General features: G+C 29.8%; 1 protein-coding gene across 2 annotated transcripts in view; it reads right to left on the minus strand.

The window, feature by feature from the left end:
- LOC100214450 (uncharacterized) overlaps positions 1–25,599 on the minus strand; it is a 101,820-nt gene that overhangs the window by 4,475 nt on the left and 71,746 nt on the right. For both annotated transcript variants that reach the window (XM_065818189.1, XM_065818190.1), the window contains 26 exons: positions 17,771–25,597; positions 17,153–17,339; positions 16,846–16,989; positions 16,580–16,703; positions 15,730–15,868; positions 15,205–15,438; positions 14,843–14,911; positions 13,360–13,631; positions 12,633–13,167; positions 11,472–12,247; positions 10,562–10,838; positions 10,198–10,409; positions 9,796–10,031; positions 9,328–9,459; positions 8,310–8,394; positions 8,019–8,135; positions 7,698–7,777; positions 6,045–6,259; positions 5,604–5,659; positions 5,271–5,449; positions 4,931–5,114; positions 4,539–4,712; positions 4,203–4,377; positions 3,932–4,079; positions 434–582; positions 42–178 (listed from right to left, as the gene is read on the minus strand). In XM_065818189.1, the coding sequence (XP_065674261.1) occupies positions 42–178; positions 434–582; positions 3,932–4,079; positions 4,203–4,377; positions 4,539–4,712; positions 4,931–5,114; positions 5,271–5,449; positions 5,604–5,659; positions 6,045–6,259; positions 7,698–7,777; positions 8,019–8,135; positions 8,310–8,394; positions 9,328–9,459; positions 9,796–10,031; positions 10,198–10,409; positions 10,562–10,838; positions 11,472–12,247; positions 12,633–13,167; positions 13,360–13,631; positions 14,843–14,911; positions 15,205–15,438; positions 15,730–15,868; positions 16,580–16,703; positions 16,846–16,989; positions 17,153–17,339; positions 17,771–25,597 (12,863 nt within the window). The remainder of the gene's footprint in view (positions 1–41; positions 179–433; positions 583–3,931; positions 4,080–4,202; positions 4,378–4,538; positions 4,713–4,930; positions 5,115–5,270; positions 5,450–5,603; positions 5,660–6,044; positions 6,260–7,697; positions 7,778–8,018; positions 8,136–8,309; positions 8,395–9,327; positions 9,460–9,795; positions 10,032–10,197; positions 10,410–10,561; positions 10,839–11,471; positions 12,248–12,632; positions 13,168–13,359; positions 13,632–14,842; positions 14,912–15,204; positions 15,439–15,729; positions 15,869–16,579; positions 16,704–16,845; positions 16,990–17,152; positions 17,340–17,770; positions 25,598–25,599) is intronic.

Below are 25,599 nucleotides of genomic sequence, written 5' to 3' on the forward strand. Positions count from 1 at the left end.
AATCAAAATGTTACAATATTTTTAACATTAAATTCAAAAACCTCAACAACAGCACTATTAGTATGAACTGACAAATCAGGACCATACTGCTTATTGTCAATAAGCACTTGAAATCCACTTGCAGTAGCGTCTTCATCATGGCCAGGGAAGTTCCATGATAACAAAACTTTTACCTGACCTAAAATTTATAAATGTAACTATATAACTAATATAACTACATATAACTAAAAAAACAATTCTTATGAAAAAAAAATTATAATGATGTTGATTATAATGATGACAAAGATGGTGACAATCATAAGGTGGATTGAAGTGATTATGGTGGTAGTAATGGCGTGATAATGAGAAAATTAAAAAAGCTCACAAATATAGAAACTATAAAACATCTTAATTGAGTATTTTCAATACCAAGTGAATAAAAAATAAACCATACCTGTGTAGGTTTTTATTTCTTTCATAACTTGCCTGATTCGTACATCAATTTTAGAAAGAATATGAAAAAGACGAGTCAGTTCATAATCTCGATCAGCAACATGTTTTATTATTACTGTACTTCTTAAGCTGTTGACTTCACGACACAATCTAATTTATACATGTGTGTATATATATATATATATATATATATATATATATATATATATATATATATATATATATATATATATATATATATATATATATATATATATATATATATATATATATATATATATATATATATATACAGTATTGGACAAAAAACTTGCAACCAACATCGAACAATGCTAAAAAGTGTTCCTAATTTTACATGTCTTAAAAACGAAACGTACTATACTACTACAGCAAACAGTTCAGTTCAGTTCTAGAATCATAGCATGCCATGACATGAGCAATCAGCTGACAGGTGACAGCACACAGGCAGAGTTTCGTTGACAAGTGCCATTTTGCAACGGACAAAACAAGTGTAACTTTTTTGGTTTGTTTCATTTTCTTAAGTCTGGTCCGTGTCAACGTCACGGAAGTTTTTTAATAATTAAAGAAAGTATCCAGAAGTTTCCAGAAGCATGCAGAAGCGTCCAGAAGTTTCCAGAAGAAGCATCTGGAAGCATCCAGTAGCATCCAGAAGTATCCAGAAACATTCAGAAGCATCCAGAAGCTTCCAGAAGAATCAAAAAGAAGCATCTAGAATCTTCTAGAACAGGTTCACACAGGTTCATTTTACTATATAAGAGACATGTAAATCGACATTTAATTCAGTCAGTATATGGAAGTCAATCAGCCAGTATTATCAAGACAGTTTATCGAAGTGAGTTTTATCAAAGTGTTTTATCAAAGAACATCAATACAAGAAGTGAAATACAACAAGTGTTTCATTACATCAATACAGTCCACATCCAACCAAGACATTGTGTTCCACAGAGCATTATTGTATCATCACAAGATAAATGTAACACGGTAAGCCTTGAGAAGCGTGATTATTTATTTTTATTATTTTTATGACTTCAAGTGCAAAGTTGGAACTAAGAAAGAAAATTATTGGCGATTACGTAAGTGGAATGTCACAAAAAAGTATTTGTGATAAATATTGCGTGAAAAAATGGACCGTATCAAGACTATGTTCAAATATTGTTCTACGGCGAAGTTGGCAGCAGATAACAAAGGTGGAAGACCGCATTCCACCACTTCTAGAGAGGATTCTATGATCGTCAGATCCGTCAAGAAGGATCCCTGGATATCATCAGTCGAGATACAAAAGCAATTAGAGCTGCCTGTATCGGACCGAACAATCAGGCGACGTGCTGTTGAAGCCGGATTGTTTTCTCGACGCCCTGCAAAGAAACCGCTGATTTCACTAAAAAACCAGAAGAAAAGACTCCTGTTTGCTGCATCTCATATTGAATGGAATATACAGAAATGGCTAACTATCCTGTTCAGTAATGAATCGAAGTTCAACATCATTGGGAGCGAGGCATTTGCCGTGTACGTTGACCGGCCGGAAAATGCCTCGATTTACGTTACTGCCATAAGACTGTAAAGCATGGTGGAGGCAATGTAATGGTCTGGGGGTGTTTTTCTGCTAACGATCTAGGTCCAATACATCGAAACGATGGAATAATGGACCGTTTCATGTATAAAAATATCCTGAAAGATGTTATGTTACCTCATGCTGAATGGAATATGCCAATAAAATGGGTTTTTCAGCAAGACAACGATCCAAAACACACTGCAAAAGTAGTCAAGCAGTGGTTTCAAGACAACCACCTATCGGTGATGGATTGGCCGCCTCAATCTCCGGATCTCAACCCTATTGAGAACCGTTGGGAGATCGTCAACCGCAGAATTAATAGTGAAGGTGTTCGTAATAAGGATCAACTGTTTGAACAAATCCAAAAGGCCTGGGCAGCAATTCCACAAAGTTTCATTGATCACCTGATCAAATCTATGCCTCGAAGATGCAAGGCTGTGATCGACAACAAAGGATTCGCCACAAAATATTGATAGCAAAATACAGCTTGGTCAACATTTTGTCGAGTTGCACTTGTTTTGTCCAGAAGGAAATCAACTTTTTTTAATACTTTTGATTAATTTATTAATTTTCGTGTACAAATAATGAACTTTGTGGTGAATAAAACTTAAAGAACTTTGTCTCTAAACAGTTACATAGTTATTTCTCTAAATTGAAAAAATGCAGCACTTTTATATAAAGAAACTAAATTAGCATTATTTGGTTGCACTCGTTTTGTCCGATACTGTATATGTATATACTTAAACTTATGTGTGTGTGTATATATATTTTTATATACATTAAAATATATATATATATAAATATATATATATATATATATATATATATATATATATATATATACATATATATATATATATATACATATATACATATATATATACATATATATATATATATATATATATATATATATATATATATATATATATATATATATATATATATATATATATATATATATATATACACATATATATATATATATATATATATATCTGTGTATATATATGTGTACTTTCAAAGGTGTAGAGTGGATTTGAACCTTGAATGTCTTGATTGTAAGCCAAAAGTTCTACCACAAATCTACTACTGCATTAAAAATACCTATGGTACTTATGGTATTTTGAAAATTTGTCTTTTTTTTTCTCTAGCTTAAAGATCTAATTGTGTAATCTTGTGATTATTATCATCATAGGCAAATAATCAATAATCTTAATCACAATTAATAAATAACTGGAAGTTATTTTTTAATTTCATATAAAAAAAAATTTCTTGGTGAAAAGTCTCTTTCTGATAAAGTTTAAAATATGATAAGGTTAATTTACATTTTAACACTTAATATTTCCGTAATTTAATTTTTCATAAATTAAAAATACAGTACAGAGTAAAAAAATTTTACTATATATATTTTAATGTATTAAAACAAGTTGGTTGTCATTGGTATGAAAAATATCTTTATTTAAAAGTTTTATTATCAACTTATTTATCTTTATTTTTATTTACTTTATTTATTTATTAATTTTTTTATTAATAATATGTTATTACATATTATTAATAAAAAAATTTTAAAAGTGATTTTGTTATTAAATGCCATGACTAATTCCATAAATAATAATTCATAAAAATCTCTAATATTAAACACACTCAGAAACTAATCCATGTAGTCAAATAATCCCTGATTTTTTTAATATTGTCTGCATTTTATAATTCCATTGGGCTTACAAAACAGATGTACAAAGTATGATATAACTTTAAAAATTTATTTAATTTGAATATTTCTTTTGTTGCAAGTTCAAAACTCTAAACATATCAAATCATCATTCTAAAAGTTTGAATACAACTAACTAATTAAAAAATATTGCAAAACAAAAAAACAATAACTGAGCGAAATAGGCAGAGCATAATAAATTAACTTAAACGCACCTATCTCTAACAGATATAAGCTTTTGCAAAAGCTCTTCTAAAAAAATTCTCTCTTCCATTCCAAGAATTTGTGCACTGATCGCTGGTGGGTTAGGAGGACTAGCTGCTTTGGTTCGTAGAGGTGATGAAAAAATACTACTGCAGTCCGCTGAAAAAAAAAAAAAAATTGGTCATTTTTGACTAAAAGTTGAGAATATAAATAAAAATCGATAAAAAAAACTTGTGCTTTTGTTTATTGATCAACAGATAAAAACCTGGAAAGCTATATTACCTGGCAATAAATCAACTTGTAAAACAACATTGTACATATCACATGGATTAATTCCTGTCAAACTATCTTCATAAACTTTATTTGACAGAGGCCCATGTGCAATAGCTCCAGGATGGTTAATGACTTCACTTGCTGTTACTTGAAAAATACCACTATGTGCTGGAGAATAATAAACCTAAAATATAAAAACTAAAATAATAAGTAAAATAGTAATAATTTAATAACAAAAATTATAACCTATAAAAATAAAAAATAAAAACAAATAAAAATGATTAAAAAATATTTCTTCTTTATTTATAAATTAACTCAAAAATTAATAAAATTTATTTTACACACCCAAAAATTTGCAACTTGGGCATTCCCTTTTAGTTCTGGTGCTTTCCAGCATACTTTGATGCAGTTTACAACAGGAGTTTTAATACGACAAAGTTCTGGTTCAATTGCACCAGGGCATGTAACAAATAGTTCTTTTGAAAACTCACTACTGTACCCAGTTTTTGTACTAATAGCCTGATATATATATATAAATATATATATATATATATGTATATATATATATATATATATATATATATATACATATATATATATATATATATATATATATATATATATATATATATATATATATATATATATATATATATATGCGTGTGTGTGTGTGTCTGTGTGTGTAATAGTATTAAACATAGAGGTTTATGAATATATAAGCCAAATTAATATAACACCTGTAGTTGAAAACTGTAAGTGCAACAAGGTTCACAGGAAATGAATTGATATGTATTTGCATCTTTGTTAACATCAGCGTCATAGTCAACACCATCTAATCGAAGCACATACTTTTCTATCAGAGCATCACCATACACTTTTGGAGTTTTCCACTCTATGTTAAGAACTGCACCAGAACAAGATCTAAAATTAAACATTAGTTTTTTGATTTACAATTGAAAATATTCTAAGAAGGTTAAATACCAAAACTAGACTTAACTAAGACATAATTTAAATATGAAACTAAAATCTAAAAGACCAAAAAATAAATAAATAAAAAGAATAAAAAATGTTTCTTACCCAACCCTTAGTACTGGTGTTTCAATATTTGCAACAGTCTGAGTTTCCAGCTGACGTGATTTTGCAATTAAAGCACCAGTTTTATTGCAAGCAGAAACAGTTATAAATACTGTTTCACCAGGAGACATATTAGAGATATAATAGTCATGATGCGAAGCGTCCAAATTAGCTGAGTTAATCTATCAATAAAGAAAAAAAATCAATATAATATTAAATTCAAAAAAAAAAAAATCAACTGTAAAAGTCATAGTAGACCATCACATTACAAGGGATAATGATCAATTTTTTTTACATATTTTTTACATATTTACAATTATTTAAAAAATACCAAACCTTTGAATGAGATGTTGTCCACTGTATATTGAAATGATCTAACATGGAGATATTGTCTAACAAAAAAAAAAAAAAAAAGTAACATTACTATGGATATATTATTTGGAACACACAATTGTAACTGTAATTGGAAAAGTCAATCTAATAACAAGTGAGTCATTAACTTGGCTCTCTCACTGTATTTTCTTAAACATTTTTCTTTTATTTGGAAAACAAAAGTCTTGCCTTATACAAAGGCAAGACTTTAGTTCTCCAAATAAATCTTTTATTATATATATTTTTTTCAAATAATATAAGCATTACAATGGTTATATTATTACATGGTTAAAATCGTTTGCCATCTAAAAAATGGCAAACCATGGTAATCATGGTGATTTAACTGGCAACAAACATTATCAGTAAAATAAAATTACTAAATTAATCAAAAAAAATTAATCTCACCTAAAACTGGATCCTCCCATGCTATTTCTACTGCATTTTCATATAGAGAAACAACCTCAAGAAGAATATCAGCAAGTGACATAACTTCTTCACTCTTCTTAGTTAAAATTTTTTCATCATTTTCAGACATTGTGTTTACTATAAGTTCATTTGATTTTTCTGAACTTGTATAGGAAGGATCAGAACTAAGAGCCACCACATAAACTTTGTATGTCCTATTAAAATATTAAATATTTCAATAAGCAATAATAAATTGCTTCAATTACCCTTAGTGTACTAGATTTAGGAAGTGACTGGGGTCCTGGTTCCAACCCTAGCTAAAAATGAGACTTTTTGCAAACCTGGCCCCGGCAAAATTATAAGATTTAGTAGGGGTTGATAGCCAGATGATATTTACTATATATTAAATACTGGCAAAATATTTATATATTTTTAAACTCTAATTTACTTCCAACAAGGTTGCAAGCAACCACTATTAAGTTATGAGTTACTTTAAAATAGAGGATAGGGTTAAAAAGCTAGGAAATGGTTAACTGCGGTAATGGTGTAGTGGTAAAGCGCGCGCTTCATAGGCGAGAGGTTTCAAGTTTGATCCCCATCACATCCCTGGTAGTACCGCGCTCAACTTGTTTCTCCGCGCAGTGGCCTTGTTCGTCAAGATTCATGTTTCGGAGTTATAGAGTTGAGAAAGGGTTATAACTACTATTAAGTAGCCTCCTTATCTATAGTGGCCTTCTTGGCCTTGAGGAGGTGAATAACAAAAAAAACTAACAAAAAAAAAAAAAAAAATGAAGACTTAAAAAGTAGTAGTTTGTATATAAAAGCAAAACATGAAGATGGGGAAGAGTTATAAGAACAGATTAGAAAAAAACCTTGTATCGAACAATGTTTGTTAGAGAAGATTAAAGTGATTTAGGTATCAGCATGTAGAGAGGTAGCAGCTTCAGGATTTAATGTTAAAGACAGAAGATAGATAACTTGAAGAGAGTGTCTTACATATTGCATGAATGAGCTTTAGTTAAGGAAAAAAAATGCTCTAGATTGTTTATATTAGAGAAATAGCAGAAATAAGGAAGACTAAAGCCTGATAATGATAATGACAACGATGATTATGATGATCATGTTAATCGCAATAATGTTTATATATTCATTTATATTCATATATATTCATATGAATATAGCATGAATTTTGAATAAAAAAAATATACTTAAGGATGTATAAATGTTTATGCAACCCCAGTCACTAAGTCAACCCCGGCAATATTTTATCAAACATATATATATATATATACATATATATATACATACATATATGTATATATATACATACACATATATATATACATATATATACATAATTATATATATATACATATATACACACACACGCATTTATGTGTGTATATATATACATATATATTTACATATATATATATGTATAAAATCTGATATATAATTTATGACAGTCCTTTGTAGTGTAGCCTTGTCTAATAATATATGGCCATGATACAAAACATGTATCATGACCATACATTATTAGACAAAGTATGTATGTATGTATGTATGTATGTATGTATGTATGTATGTATGTATGTATGTATGTATGTATGTATGTATGTATGTATGTATGTATATATAAGCAATTTTACTAACCGGCCGGGTTTGCATGGAATGGTGCAACTTCTGCACATGCTTGGAAGGACTTTACCCATTTTCATTCCATTAACAACAACCTAAATTATTGAAAATGAACTTGTGGAAAATATACAAACTTGTATGTGCAATTTGTGTAAATGCAAAAAAGAAAACATAAAATAAATAACGTATTGACAATGGAGTACAAAAAAAAAAAAAGGAATAAAATGATGTAAAGCATGATTAACACTGCAGTGAAACATAAATAAACTTGGAAACGAAACAAAGTTACACGCATACATAGTCTATATAGTATAAATATTAATAAAAAAATCATACACTATAACCCCCAACTTCATTCCCCCCATACGTCTGTGGCTCATTCCAATCTATGTCAAATCCTTGTTTACTGATATTATGACAAGTAATAAATGGTGGATCAGGTGGGCCTGGAACCTAAAAGTAATCAAAAATTTGGATAAAGAGCATAAGAAACTTATTCAAAAAAAATATATACTGACTTTTGACTTATAAACATTTTTGCTTTATAAACTTTATAAAATGCTTTGTAATCACAATTTGTCAAAACTTTTTAATTCAAAAAGTTTATTTTATATCCTAATTTCATACCTGACAATATACATATGGAGAACTGATTGTGATAGGGGAGCCTCCTTCCTCAGCAATCGCTTCTACTCTAATACAATAAACAGATCTAAAAAAAAAAATTTTTTTGAATTATATATATTATAAATGTTTCATTTCATAGAAGAAATAATTTCAAAACCTGTAAAAAACCATTCCTTAATGAATAGTTGTATTCATTCCTGAATGTTAAATTTATAACAGTACTGATTTCATACAGAAATCTTCTGATACTCAAGAACATTTAGTGTATATATATATATATATATATATATATATATATATATATATATATATATATATATATATATATTAGGGTTATAACCTTTCAGGTATTCCCCCCCCCCCCCCGTTGACCCTATGAAAAATAAACTGACTTTAGTTTAAAAGTAACTAAAAAGTTGTTGATTTTATTTATTTTTCTAAAAAAATCACCCAGCATGATTCTTGATTACTTGTTGGGTCCTATATATCGGTAAAAAAAATATTTTTACCAAAAGTATAAATAAAGCCTGGGTTCCAAAAGAACCAATATCTCATAGAATCTCATAGAACCTCACAGAGATTCCAAAATTCACAATCTTTTTTATTAAAAACTTTTTGAAAAACAAATATTGTTATGAGATGTCAAAAAAATAAAATGATTTTCAATTTTTCTTTTTTTTTTCTTTTCTGTATACAAAATTTAAGTTAACTACTTTTATTTAAAACCATTATTCTTTCTTAAATCTCTATAAAATTCTGGTTCTTTATAGACCCAGGTTTATAATACTTTGCTAGGTTTATATACCCAGACCCAGGTTTATATACTTTTGGAGAAAAGTTTTTGTACTAATATAAGGGACCCATCTTGTAATCAAGGTTCATGCTGGGCAACTATTTTCTAAAAACAAATAAATCCAAATATTATGCCAAAAAAGAATACTAAAAAGTTATAAACCTAATACATATATAAATTTAAAAATATTTGTATAGTTATTTAGAAAAAAAGTAAAGTTCTAACTTGGGCTTTGGGAAGTATATTTCATATCCTCTGGAATCATATTCAAGTTCATCTGTAAAAAACTCATCTGATTTTGAGCTCCAGATAATCTTAAGCGAGTCAACATTAAAAGCTTTCCCACTAATTTTGTACCTATAATATAAACAATTCAAGTTTATTATTACAAAAATTTACAGTATCAGACCTCCCAACTTTAACAATTTTTACATTTACAGTTTATGAATACACTATATAAAACTTATAAGCAAAATTTAGGTGTGACCAAGCCTACAGAAAAATTGCTAAATTTAGAAGATTTGCAATGTAATGAATAAAAAAGGGGAATACTAAAGATGAAACTTCATAAATATTTTGAAAAATTATTTTTTGAATAAAAAAATAAAATTCAAACACAAAAAATTTATTCATTATAATGCATAAATATGCATAGCTAATATAATTGGAACCCATTCATATTTTTAAAAGTACCTCACAACTATTGCACCAGGATAGTTCACATTTTCATTGTTACTTTGAAGCTTCAGCTGACTCGATCCAACCTTAGAGTACTTACAAGATAGCCAGTCAAATTGTATAAAATCATGTGCCAATGGTGTATTGACAGACACAACCTCAGAAGATGAAGCATCAATATCTTCAAGGGAACAGTCTATGGAGTCTTCTATATGTGTTGGTGTATGAAAAACAGCAATAAGTTCTTGCCACTATAAAAAAAATACTGTATAACTATATATATATATATATATATATATATATATATATATATATATATATATATATATATGTGTGTGTGTGTTTATATATATATATATATATATATATATATATATATATATATACATATATATTAATATACTTAATTAAAATTACATTAGATCTATTTTCTTTGGTTGTTTGCAGGGCACATGTAACAGCTTTAAGCATAAAGTTATAAGTTTGTCCTGGTTTTGGATTTTTGTAGATGTAAGACGTTACAGACGGAGAAAGAACAACATATTCTCCAAAGTTAATTTCTAATTTGTAGCCAATTAGTGTTCGCCGTAAAATACAACTGGCATCTTTGTTGATTGGTCTACAAATATCTTAACAAAAGAACGGATGTCAAATAAAAAAATTGCTCAATAAAACAATTAAAACTATAATTAAAATAATGATAAGGTTTTTTTGCATTACAAGCACAGTTTAAACAGGGAGCACAATATATAATTCATTATTCAGAAAGAAAAAACCAAACCAAGATCTAACAGCACAGGTCTGTTCCATGATAACTCGAATTCTTCTTGACTGATGTTAGTAACAAACAACTTTGGTACAGCAGGTGGTGCTCTTGTCCAAGTTGTGACAATATTGGTTTGAAAGATCTCAGAAATGGGACTATCTTGGGCTGTTCCAAAACAACTTTCTATTTGAAATTGAATTTTTGAACCAGGAATAAGATTGTCAACAGTTGTTTCTGATAATGTACTAGTAATATAAAGTTTACCAATTTGAGGTTCTCTCACCAGAGGAATCTAAATATATGTATGCACTTTAAATAAAACACATATAATACATTTTAAATCAGGCATATAGTTTATCTAAACACATAAAAGTTAGATAAAAGAGTTTAGAGAAAACAATTAGGTTTGCCTAGAACAGAAGCTCACCAACTTTCCAAATTTTTATGGTGCCATGGAAACATTTTTTCAACTTCAGAATAATGCACTTTATTGCAAAATTTAATTATTATACGTAATTTACCATGAGTTTTTACCTTTTCATTACATTCTGCAACAAAGCAAATTTTTTAAGAATATACAAAAATTACCATATAATGATCATTTTGTTGTCTCTAATTTCTGCCCCCAGGAACAAGAGTCAAAGGCCAAAGAGTCAAAGACCAAAATCGATAGTCAAAGACCAAAGAGTCAAAGAGTTTAAGAATGATTGATCATAATTAATACATATATTTGCTGATAAAATCAAAAACTTATTTACTATATTTTATTATAGTTATTATAAAAAAATACAGGTTAAAAGAGAAAAAATAAATGCATTTTATTACGTAAATTATTAAGCAGATTCTAGAGCTATATATACATGCATATTTGTAAATAATAATAAAAAAATATGTAATATTTTTTTGCAATTATACAGAAATGAACCTTTTCCCGAGAAGACAAACACTCCTGCTCTTCAACTTCAACTTCTGACCAACAAACCGTGTTATAAAGTAAAACATACATTCCATATGCTTTAGCAGGTTTCCATGTCAAATGTATACTATTGGCACTTCGGTTTGCAACACAGAGATTTTCTGGTGGGCTAATTGCAGCTGTGAATCCAGAAGTTGTTACTGAGGGTGTCCAAATGTCGTTAACAAAAGGTTCTTTTTCATGAACTGTGTCATAAAGCTCTTTCAACATATTGACATTAGAATGGGGTGTTACCATTAGCAAAGTGAAAATGTATTCTGTCTTTTCTGAAAGATTTTTGACTTCATAAATGACAGTGTCAGCAGAAATTTCACAGACTCTTGGTATAACATCATTTATGTTGCTGTTAGTTATTACAGTTTTCTTTGTTTTAAGCCTTCTTTCAATAAACTTTGGAATACTTGATAGAGAATCACTGCTAGTTGTAAATGGATTACAAACTGGCCCAGATATAATCAGTAAATACTTTGTGACCTTAACACCTCGAAGAATGGGTTCATTCCATGCTAACTTAATAGATTTTGTTGTTCCTCCAATGACACTAAACTCAGTTGGTGCCAATGGTGGATGTCCAGTTCGAAAAGTTATGATTGTAGAAATTTCTTTGCAAAGATAAGGATCATGAGGATCCCATGCATCACACTGGTTTTGGTGACGAGCCTTTGACAGCACAGCAACATCATAATCTGTACCTGGTTGCAATTCAGATATAAACATTCTCGTTCCTGAAATCAAGCAAGTAAACAAAATAATAGGGTCAAAATAACATTTATATTTAATAATCACAATCAACAAATTCAAACATAAATATGACCTCACTCTATAATTTATATATGTATATAAGTGTAAACATATATATATATATATATATATATATATATATATATATATATATATATATATATATATATATATATATAAATATATATATATATATATATATAGACAAACACACACACACATATATATATATGACATCCTGTAATATATTTAACAATGTGCTTGTAATAAATAAACACTTCATGATTTGAATGTCTTTCTAAAAGATGACACAATTATTAAAAATGAATAAAACAACTAAAAACTTGAATAGTTACCATAGTTACTAACCTTTAGTTTCTTTACATTTTGAAGAACTCATATTAGCTCCGTGTAACCAATATTGGACTGAAAACACTTCTGGACGCACAAGAATTGCCTCAAGTACATTTTTTGAGTATTTAGGTAATGAAAAATTCCATGCAAGTTGCACAGACTGACCTGTTACTTCAAGCACTGAAACTTTTTCAGGCGGAACAACAAAATTATTAAATCTAACTAAAAGAGTAGGACCTGGTACACATGCAGAATAATTGTCCAATTGAACATCACTGTCTTGCATTGACTGCACTGTAGATATAAAATTAAAAAACCCACTATCACCAGACTGTTTTGCGTTAAAACTATTTTCTGATGAACTACTATCATTATTGTACAGACTATTTTTTTTATCAAAGTTCTTTTGTCTGCCAACTAGATGCTCAGTAGTAGCAACTAAATTGATATGATAATCATGACCTGGTGTAATGTCATTTAAAATTGTTGAAAGACAATTTGCTGGAATGATGGGGCCATAAACTTGCTTATTGACAAGTATAATGTATCCCTATATGCATGAAAAAAATATCAAAATAAAGCAAATTTATTATAAATAAATATATAAATATTATAATAATTATTTTGATAAATATTATAAATTTTATTTATTTATAAATATTATAAATAATTGTTTTAGAGCATTTTTATTTAATATGAAAAATTATCTATAAGTTATTATTATCATTGTAACAAGGCATACAGAAAGCTTTGCTGAACCAAATTCTCTTGCTTTTTCCCAAGCAATTTCTATTCCTTCTACACTAATTGATTTGATCAATGGTTTAGGAGATTTAGGTGGACTAACAGGAGCACATTTGACCATATTCAAAGGAGCACTAGAGCATCCACAAACAACATTTCTTTGATTTGGATCAATTGGAAGAGGTTCAAAATAGGAATGCACACTTATCACGTATTCTTGACCAATTTTACAACCATCAATCTCAAATCCAATGTAATCTCTGTCATTTGCTAAGCAACAAAAATAAAATAGAATAAAAACAATGGAAAAATAAATATAAACACTGCAAGAGTTACAATAGTGAAAAGTTTAAACATGGCAACAACTTTGAAACCCTAACTTTTATATAAGAACAAGTTTTTTTAAAAAACAAAGCATCTATTTGATAAATAACCTATTAAAATAGTTGTTCTGCCAAAAAAAAACTAAAAAAAATTATCATCCGTTTAAAAGTGGTCCCCTGGCTAGTGCTTGAGATTTCAAGCACAGAGCTAAAGGTTATGGAGAAATCATCTATTAATATTATCATTAAAGTATAAATAAAAATAACTACAATACAAATAAAAATATATTAAAAAATCAAAAAAATGTAACATTGTTCATTTATATGTCCATCTGGTCAAACAAATAACATTTAGAGATTAAAATAACCACTTTTTTGTTTAGTTGTTTATTGTTTAGACAAGCACACTAATAGGTTATTTGTTTGTGTGGTTGAATGAGCATTACAAGCTTTTTAAAAAACAATTTACTTGGACTAATAAAGGATATTTCTACACTCAATCTTCATAGTAAAGTTTTAGTGGCTTTTTTAAACAAGAGTCTTTTTATTTGTCATACAGTGTCTTTGTTAAACAAGAGCCTTTACTTGTCACACAGTGTTAATAACACATATAAATCCAAAATTAAAAAACAAACAACATCAACAACTAAAATTTAACATCCTAAAAAATAAAAACAACAGCAAAACTATACTAAAATATTGCAAAACTTAGTCCTTTTTATAAATTTTGTTTTAACTTTTTAAAAATTTTTATACTATTAAACTGTTAATTGCTAGTGATTAATATAAAACTAATAAACAAATAACTAATCATTCACTACTAATCTTAAATTATTCACTACTAATCTTAAATTATTTACTACTAAAGAGAACTAATTATTTATTACTAAAGAACTAATTAGTCATTGCTAATGATGTAGTTATTCATTACTAAAAAACTAATCGTTCATTACTAAAGAGCTAATTATTTAATTAAATTACTACTAGACAATTATTCCTATCTAAAGTACTAATTATTTACAAAAAACAAATAATAAAAAAATGTTATAAAAATTGTGTTCAGGAAGTCAAGAGTTTTTAAAATGTCTTAAAATGGCTGTAAAAATATTTTAATTTGTGCCAATATTATTAGTCACAACAGCAGACAATCAGTCTTACCATCTGGTGAGCATTTTCCAAATAGCTTTCCATCAACAAAAATCAAGTAACAAGAGACGACTGGTTCATCTAAATATGTTTTTTTATATTTAATTTTAGAATGATAATATTTACACAAACATAAACTTCAACAACAAAATATATATATTTAAAGGTAATATTCAAACAAAAACACTACATTATTGTTAAAAAGTTTTTTTTAATGTTATACATAAACAATGGCGTGCAATATAAAACAAAATAAAAAAACATAAAACAATACCTACTTTAGAAAAATTAAAATCTCATAATAAAATTTTAATAAAATTTTAAAATAACAATTATAAATAATATATTAACTTAAAAATAAAATATTGTCACACCTCTTTTCTCATTTTGCTGCATGTCACTTTCCTTAGTATCACTAATAAAACTTTTATTGTAAGTTGGAACTTGCCAAGTTAGCAACACAACTCCAATTTGATCAGTTTCTACTTGAAAAATCTCTTGAACAGGTGGAGGTTCAAGTGGGCAACTTACTCTAACAGCACGTGATGGGCGACTATTACCTATACTATGATTCGTCAAAGCTATGAGTGTAAACACAGTCTGGCTACCTATAAAAAAAGCTACAAGTGTAAACGCAGTTCTGGATGCTTATAAAAAAAAAAAGCAATCAACTTAACTTAAGCTAAACAAATTTTAATTAAAACAAATTAAATCAAATTAAACAAAACATGTGAATTTAATAAGTTGTGATGTTGTAAAATAAATTAAGATAATCAACATAACCAAAATAATTAAGATAATACATTTAATCTATTAACACTTTTTATTTTTAAAAAAAATGCAATTAAAAAAAACTTTACTAAGATGTTTAGTCTTGACAAATAAAGAAAAAAATGTACCAGTAACCAAATTTTTAACTGATGTCTTAAGAGTTTCTGGAGGAAACACCTTTCCGTAGACTTCACCATTCATATACAACTGATATCCAGATAAAAATGCTTCTCCATAACTTGTCACTTCATCCCATGTTAAAACCACCTACAATTGTTTTAAAATAACTCTTAGTATTTAAATAAACTTTATCATAATTAAAAATAAATTGCAAGCAATAAATTTTAATACAATGCAGCAACTAAATGAATATGCTTCATTTCATTTCACATACATACTGAAATTAGCATATTCAAGCCTTCTAAAGAATGCTAGAGTATGTTTGTGAAATGCAAGAGATAGAAGTAAAGGAATTCAAAAATACTTTGTGTCACAAAAAAACAAATGAATGTCAGACAAATAAAAATTTAAGTAGATAGAACAAAAGTAATTTTTTTAAGTAACTATAAATGAAACAATTGGTAAGATAAAGGATTAGTTTAAATAAAGAAAGTTTTAAAGATTAACTCTCATCTTTAATTTAGTTTTCACTTTCGTAACAAATACTTAAAAAAGTCAAATTAAAAAAAACTTTTATTTGAGTTTATTATTTAAAAGTTATAACATTATTTTAGTTTTATAATAATTCAAATAAAAAAGAAAGATAAATTTAAAAAAATTTGAAAAGGATTTGAGTCAAAACTGTACTGCATAAAACATAAAAACCAGGTCAGCATAGAATCGCCAACCTTGTTTATATGTTTTATGGTAACTATTACTTATAGCATTTTATTTAATTAGTTAAATGATTAGTTAATTAAATTAAATAGGAAATTAAATTTGTGCAATGAAATTATTCAAAATTAAAAAAATTAAAACCTCTTTATCTCCTAAATGTTTGACTTTAAGGTCAGGTCTTGATGGAGCACCTGGCATTGTCAACTGTATGTGCCCAAATGTTAATCGCTGACCACTTCTATCTCGTCTTCCCAAAACACATATCCTAAAATAACAACTTCAATTGGTACACAAGATACTCATCTACACTCATGTTAACTAAATTATAAACTTTTTTCCGGAAAAAACTTGTTAAAGAAGTTTAAATAAATGATAACCACAAAACAGGTAATAAATTAAATGCAAACCTGTATGTATATCTAGGTTTAAGCCCTTTTAAATCCATGAGTTTACTATAAGTATCCCAGCAGTGTTGAACACAGACTTCTTTCATTTTATCTCGATTCGTCATGGGCCATGCTTCAGGAAGAGGACTGTTCTCAAATTTATGACTAAAACAAAATCATTTTTTTTTCTAAGACCCTCTTTTAAAATAACTAATTCTTAAAATATCTAAAACAAAGGAAATAGAATTAAAAAATATAAAAACTCAATAAACAAAAGAATGAAAAAAAAATTAAAATTAAAAAAAAAAAATTAACTTAAACAACTTGCCTTTTATGACTGTTTACATTTTGAGAAAATTTTGTTCCTAAGACCAAAACACTGTACCAAATCTTGAACCCAGAATTCATAATACTGGGTTTCCAGTCCCATTGCAAACGTAAAACATTGTTTTCTGTAGACTGAACACTTATATCTAGTCCTTGAGGTAATCGATTTGTTTTGTTAACAGTCTGAGCTGAAATTATTTTAAAAAAATTAATTTTATTTGTACCTTATTTGAATAAATGCTAAATGTTTGATCGAATATTATTTGAATATATTACTTATATTTAATACATTCTAAATTTTTAAGCTACTTTTTTTTTTTTTTTTTTTCATGTTCAGAATAGATTTAAATTATGACATCACCAGGAAAATTAGTTGTTAAATTGTAAAGTAATTTTTGATTTGCAAATTATAACTTATGCAGCAAGTATTAGAATATATTAGCATATAATAAAATATATTAGCTTATATAATTATTGTATAATTAGCTTGTAACTCATAAATTAAATAAAAATTTATTTGAATTTTGTCTTAAAAATATATATATTATTAATATATTTATTAATATTAATGTATTAATTCTACTATAATTTATATTATAATAATAATAAAAAAACTTACCAGATACATTTTTTCCTGGAGTTAAATGCATTTCATCATCAAAAGATATATCAAAGGATGATTTCATTATCTCATCACTAAAATCAACATCATCCTTTTTCAGGTTTTGATTTTTCTTTACAGTGAAAAGTATGTTATCTTCTGTTTTTGAAAACTGATTTCCTTGGACATAACTTGAAGAATTCAAAGGTAATGTTTTCATAAAATGTTTACAAGAAGGTTTGTTAAGGTCTTTAATAAATTCTTGCTCAAAACCTTGTACAGAATCGTCTGTTTCTGATTGTGCATCTTCGACTTCCTTTAGAGATTGCTTTAAAGTTTTTTGTGTTAACAATTGAACAGCTTTATCCAAAATTTCTTCACAAGCTTCATCAATTGTGCATTCAACAAGATTTTTTGTTATATCCTTCATCACAATATCACTAACAATTTTGACAGCATAGTCAGATTTAACATTTTCTATTTCTTTTTTTTGACTTTCAATCCACTCCTTTTTTCTTTCTTCTTCCAGCCGAAGGCGCTCTGCAACTTGAAGTTTTTCTTCCACTTTTTGACGATAATCATTTTCTTCCTCATTTTTAAAGTATTGGAATCGCTTTAGCTGGGCCTCTTCTGCCTCTATTTCAAGTTTTAGCCTTTCATTCTTTAATGCTTCTTGTTTTAATAATAGATCTTCTCTTTCTTGTTTAAGCCTTGCTTCTTCTATACGTACTTTTATTTCATGCTCTTTCCTTGCTTTTTCAAATTCTGGTGGTAATTCTTCATTATGGCTTATGTCGTTGAACTGTAATACTGCTGGTGATTGTGTCATTAAAGTCCTTGATGGAGAGTTATTTGTAAAATTTAATAAGTTGTCTTGACAACTTGCTAATAATTTAAAAGAATTATCGGGAGAATTATCTTTAATACTAAAGCTTGATTGATTTTTGATATCTTCAGTGTCAAAAGATTCATTTTTGATATCTTCAGTATCTAAAGATTTATTTTTGATATCTTCAGTGTCTAAAAATTCATTTTTAACATCTGCTGTGTCAAAAGACTTATTTTTTATATCTTCAGTGTACAAAGATTCATTTTTGACACCTTTGATGTCTAAAGAAATCTTTTTATCTTCAAACTGGAAAGTCTCAGAAGGTTCAGTTAACTTGGATTGGTCTTTTTCAAAGTTATTATCTTTTTTAAGATTGATTACAGATAAGACATCTGATTTTAATTCTGAATTGTTAAAAGCAGTTTCCTCGATATCATTTTTAAAAGTCATATCATGAAAATGAGACAGGGAATCACTATGAGAAATGTCATCAACATCATTTTTTCGTGATAATTCATCTACAATATATTTGATAGGCATGTAACAATCAACAGTGCAAAAAGTATTTACAGAACTATTTACATTTTCAATAGAATTATTTTCAATTTTCATATCTAAATCAGGGTGACAATCAGAACACAAGTTGTTGATGGATGAGTCAACAGTATTTTTATTTGCTTCTTTTTTGAAATCTTTGTCAACTGCCATGAATGAATCAGAGGCTAACAAGCTCTCATGTTCATTAATAACATCAGATTCTGCATCTTTAATAGCAGCACAACATAGAATATTTACTACTTCAATTAGTTCTAACTCTTTTTCTGATTCTGCAATAATGGAAGATACCAAATTATTACTGATTTTAGTATAATCTTCTTCAGAAAAATGTTTATCTTGGGAGCATACATTGAAGTAAAGAGCTTTTTCAGTCTCAATGTGTGTTTCTTCAGCTACTTCACCATTATCACATGCTTTCTTAAATTCTTCTGCTTCAATGTGTTCTTTCTCAACTTCATCTACTTCAGTGCATGTTTTCTTAACTTCTGCTACTTCAGCTTTGTCTTTTACAATGCTTGCATTCTCAGTTGTTTCTATTTGAATGCATTCTTTCTCGGCTTTAAAGTGTATTTTCTCAGCTTCATCTGCCTCAATATATGCATTTTCAGGTTTTTTTGCTTTGATATGCAGTTTCTCAGCAGCATCTGCTTCAGTTTGTGTTTTTTTATCTTCAATGCAAACTTTTTCATCTTCTTCTGCTTTAATGTATTGTTTCTTAGCATCTTCTGTTTCTATGCAACTTTTCTCTTCTTCATTGACTGCATTCATAGTTTCCTCTGCTTCATGGCATGTTTTTTCACCTTCTTCTTCATTATGTGTGTCCTTAGTTTTTTCAACTTCTATGTGTCCTTTCTCAGCTTCTTCTGCTTTTATACATGGTTTCTCAATTTCTTCTGCATCAGTGTGTACTATCTCAGCTTCTTCTGCTGCTATACGGAGACTTTCAGCTATTTCTGCTGCAATGCGTAGTTTCTCAGCTTCTTCTGCTGCAACACGCATTTTTTTAGCTTCTTCTGCAATGCGTACATTCTCTACCTCCTCTGCTAAAATGCTTGATTTTTCAGCTTCTTCTGCAATCCGTACATTTTCAGCTTCTACTCCTGCAATAAGAAGATTTTCTGCTTCTTCTGCTGCAAAGCGTAGTATCTCAGTTTCTTCTTCTGCAATGCGTACTTTCTCAGCTTCTTCTTCTGCAATGCCTGATTTTTCAGCTTCTTCTTCTGCAATGCGTACTTTCTCAGCTTCTTCTTCTGCAATGCGCGATTTCTCAGCTTCTTCTTCTGCAATGCGCGATTTCTCAGCTTCTTCTGCTGCAATGCGTAGTATCTCAGCTTCTTCAGCTGCAATGCGCATTTTTTCAGCTTCTTCTGAAATGTGTGATTTCTCAGCTTCTTTTGTTGCAATACGTAATTTCTCAGCTTCTTCTTCTGCAATGCGTACTTTTTCAGCTTCTTCTGCTGCAATTCGTAGTATATCAGCTTCTTCTGCTGCAATGCGTAGTAACTCAGCTTCTTCGGCTGCAACGCGTGATTTTTTAGCTTCTTCTTTGGCAATGCGTGCTTTCTCAACTTCTTCTGCTGCAATGCATAATATCTCAGCTTCTTCTGCTGCAACACGTACTTTTTCAGCTTCTTCTGCAATGCATAACTTCTCAGCTTCTTCTGTAATTTGTACTTTATCTTCCTCTTCTGCTGCAATGTGTATTTTTTCATCTTCTTCTGCTGCAATGCGTTGTTTCTCAGCTTCTTCTACTGCAATATGTAGTTTCTCAGCTTCTGCTGCAATGTGAAGAAATTCAGCTTCTGCTGTAACACATGATTTCTCAACTTCTTCTGCTGCAATGCATACTTGTTCAGCCTCTTCTGAAAAGCATACTTTCTCTGCCTCTTCTGCTGCAATGCATGAGTTTTCAGCCACTTCTGCAATGCGTACATTTTCAGCTTCTTTTGCTAAAATACGAAGATTTTCTACTTCTTCTGCTGCAATGCTTTGTTTTTCATCTTCTGCAACAATGCTAAGATTTTCAGCTTCTTCTGCTGCAATGCATACTTTTCCAGCTTCTTCTGTTGCAATACAAAAAATTTTACCTTCTTCTTCTGCACTATGTAGTTTCTCAGCTTCTTTTGCTGCAATGCTCACATTCTCATCAATTGCAATTGAAGGGCATAGTTTTTCCATTCCATCAGATATTTTATTAGATTCATCAATTGCAAGACATGTTATTATAGCTTCTTCTGCTGCTATGCGTGCCTTTTCCACTTCTTCTGCTGCAATACATACAATTTCAGCTTCATCTGCTGTAATACATAGTTTTTCAGCCTCTGCTATAAAGCATGCTTTACCTGTTACTTTTACTGTAATGTTTATATTTTCAGATACTTTTGCTGTGATGCATGCTTGTTCAACTAATTCTGTTACAATACATATTATTTCAGCTTCTTCTACTGTAACATAAGATTTCTCATCTTCTGCTGAAATGTGTACTTTCTCAGCTTCTGCCTCTGTAATATGTGATTTCTCAGCTTCTTCTTCTGCAATGCGTGATTTCTCAGCTTCTTCCTCTGTAATGCGTGATTTCTCAGCTTCTTCGGTGATGCGTGTTTTCTCAGCTTCTTCTGTTGCAATGTGTGATTTCTCAGCTTCTTCTGCAATGCGTACTTTTTCAGCTTCCTCTTCTGCAAGACATAATTTCTCAGCTTCTTCTTCTGCAATACGTACTTTTTCAGCTTCTTCAGTTGCGATACGAATATTTTCAGCTTCTTCTTCTGCAATGCGTACTTTCTCAGCTTCTTCTGCAATGCGTACTTTTTCAGCTTCCTCTTCTGCAAAACATAATTTCTCAGCTTCTTCTTCTGCAATACGTAGTTTTTCAGCTTCTTCTGCTGCAATTCGTACTTTTTCAGCTTCTTCAGTTGCAATATGAATATTTTCAGCTTCTTCTTCTGCAATGCGTACTTTCTCAGCTTCTTCTTCTGAAATACGTGATTTCTCAGCTTTTTCGGTGATGCATGTTTTTTCAGCTTCTTCTGTTGCAATGCATGATTTTTCAGCTTCTTCTGCTGTAATGCATACTTTTTCAGCTTCTTCTTCTGTGATGTGTACTTTTTCAGCTTCCTCTTCTGCAAGACGTAATTTCTCAGCTTCTTCTTCTGCAATACGTAGTTTTTCAGCTTCTTCTGTTGCAATCCGTACTTTATCAGATTCTTCAGTTGCAATACAAAAATTTTCAGCTTCTTCTTCTGCAATGCGTACTTTCTCAGCTTCCTCTGCTGCAATTCGTAGTTTTTCAGCTTCTTCTTCTGCAATGCGTACTTTCTCAGCTTCTTCTTCTGCAATGCGTACTTTCTCAGCTTCTTCTTCTGCAATGCGTACTTTCTCAGCTTCTTCTGCAATGCGTAGTTTTTCAGCTACTTCTGCTGCAATGCGTACTTTTTCAGCTTCTTCAGTTGCAATACGAAAATTTTCAGCTTCTTCTTCTGCAATGCGTACTTTCTCAGCTTCCTCTTCTGCAATTCGTACTTTTTCAGCTTCTTCTTCTGCAATGCGTACTTTCTCAGCTTCTTCTTCTGCAATGCGTACTTTCTCAGCTTCTTCCTCTGCACTGCGTGATTTCTCAGCTTCTTCGATGATGCATCTTTTCTCAGCTTCTTCTGTTGCAATACGTGATTTTTCAGCTTCTTCTGCAATACGTAGTTGTTCAGCTACTTCTGCTGCAATGCATACTTTTTCAGCTTCTTCAGTTGCAATACAAAAGTTTTCAGCTTCTTCTTCTGCGATGTGTACTTTTTCAGCTTCTTCTTCTGCAGTGCATGATTTCTCAGCTTCTTCTGCAATGCGTAGTTTTTCAGCTTCTTCTGCAATTCGTAGTATTTCAGATTCTTCTGCTGCAATGCGTACTTTTTCAGCTTCTTCTTCTGCAATGCGTACTTTCTCAGCTTCCTCTTCTGCAATTCGTACTTTTTCAGCTTCTTCTTCTGCAATGCGTACTTTCTCAGCTTCTTCTTCTGCAATGCGTACTTTCTCAGCTTCTTCCTCTGCACTGCGTGATTTCTCAGCTTCTTCGATGATGCATCTTTTCTCAGCTTCTTCTGTTGCAATGTGTGATTTTTCAGCTTCTTCTGCAATACGTAGTTGTTCAGCTACTTCTGCTGCAATGCATACTTTTTCAGCTTCTTCAGTTGCAATACAAAAGTTTTCAGCTTCTTCTTCTGCGATGTGTACTTTTTCAGCTTCTTCTTCTGCAGTGCATGATTTCTCAGCTTCTTCTGCAATGCGTAGTTTTTCAGCTTCTTCTGCAATTCGTAGTATTTCAGATTCTTCTGCTGCAATGCGTACTTTTTCAGCTTCTTCTTCTGCAATGCGTACTTTCTCAGCTTCTTCTTCTGCAATGCGTACTTTCTCGGCTTCCTCTTTTGCAAGACATAATTTCTCAGCTTCTTCTGTTGCAATGCGTACTTTCTCAGCTTCCACTTTTTCAACAGCAATTCGTGATATTTCAGTTAACTCAAATATTTTTTTTTCCATGGCTTTTTCTATTTCTTCACTCTTTACTTGAAACAATGTTTGTTGTGTTAGCAATAATGCCAGCCTTTCAAGTTCTATTTCTTCTTCCAAATCTTTTTTCCACAATTCTCTTTCCATCTGATTTTGTTTTTCTCTTTTAAACTGTTCCTCAAGAAGAGTTCTTTTAATAGCCATTTCAGCTTCTTTAAATCTTTCTAACTGCTCTGCTTCATTCTTCAGTTTTTGTTCTTCAAATCGAAGACGATCTAGAATGATCTGCTTTTCCTCAGCTTTGATACGCTCTTCTAACTTTTTTTCTCTTGTGTTTAAGTCAATCTCTATTTCTTTTAGTTGAAGGATTTTTAATTTAAGATCTTCCTCTTCTTTTATTCTCTTTTCTTCTTCAGCTAATGCTGTTCTTTGCAGTTCAGCCTCTTGAAGTCGTATGAACAGTTCAGACTCACTTTTATATAATTCTTCTTGTTTTTTATGTAGTTTATCTTCTTGAGTACGCAATTCAGACTGTTTAATATGAAGTTCAATTTCATTTTGTCTCTGAACAGCCTTTAATTTTTCTTTCTTCAATTCAATTTCCCGTAGAGCAATTTCCTCTTGTTTGTCAATTACTTCTTTTTGTTTCTCATAAATATCATTCAAAGCTTTTTGTCTTTGAATGTTAGCCATTTTTTCATTTTCTTCCATTAACTGTCTGGCTTCTTGTTGTTTTAACTCAAACTCTTGATTTTTAATATGTGCATCAAGCTGAGCTAGTTCTTTTTCTCGACGCTGTATCTCTAACTTCAATTGGTTTTGTTCTCTGTTTTGCAACTCTTTTTCTCTTTCATAAAGCATGAGTTCTCTACGTTTGAAATCTGCTTGCTTCTTCTCTTTCTTCATTTTTTTGAGTTCATATTCTTTTTCATTTAAAACTTTTTCTTTTTCTGTTATGAGGCGAAGTTGATCTTTCATTGAGTCAACTATCTTATTGTGTTCAGTAGAAACCAATTCTTTTATTGAGGTCAAAAATGGTTCAAACTCATCCTGATCATATACTTCAATTCTACTAATCTTTTTGCTCCAAAGAGGTGCTTCACACTCAGATTCTGCAGGAGTGGCAGGGGGGCTATCTAAATCATCGTAGTCATCTTTTATTTTAGCATTGTTTGCGTTTATTTCCTCTATTAGATTTTTCTCTTTTTGTGTCACATTTAAAGTTGCAGAAGCATCTATTTCATCAAGATTTTCGTGAAGTTCTCCTTGGTCTTCTTTTTCTTCTTGTTCTGCCAAATCACCAAAATTATCTGAAAGCATTAGATTTTTCTTGAAAATATCTAACGAGCTTTCAATCAAATCTAATATAATTTGCTTTGATGTATCAGAGAGTTGCAGCAAGTATGTTTTATAGTTAAAATAATCATCATTTAAAAACTCATTTGGAGTTCCCTCCTGGGACCTGACAATATCTTTTTCCTCGCTACCATAAACCAAAGCAGTATTATTATCATTGTAATCTTTAAAAGATTTATCAGTTGAAACAATTGCATCATCTTTTTCACTAACAGCAACTTCTTTTGCATTCAAATTATCAACACAATCAACAGAATTCAAAGCTTCAGATTCATTTAATTCATTGGGTGTTTCACCTTTAGATGTTCCATCACCAGAGTCATTAATTTCACTCTCCGGATTTTTCAAAATGCTTGCTACTGCAACTGTTTTGTCGCTACTCATTTGATCTGCAAGATCCAATATATTTTCATCAATATTTTCAGGTATGTTATCTAATAAACTTTTCTTAGATACATGCAATAATTTATCTTGAAGAACTCTGGGTAATAAAACTTTACTTTCCTTAACTTGAAGGATATCATCAACATTTGACAAGTCAGTAGACTCACTTGCCAATAAATGACATAAAACTGAGAGATCAGCTAGTTGATCTTTGTCAATATTTTCT

This window comes from Hydra vulgaris, chromosome 14 (genome assembly GCF_038396675.1).
Source record: "Hydra vulgaris chromosome 14, alternate assembly HydraT2T_AEP".
NCBI classification, from domain to species: Eukaryota; Metazoa; Cnidaria; class Hydrozoa; order Anthoathecata; family Hydridae; genus Hydra; species Hydra vulgaris.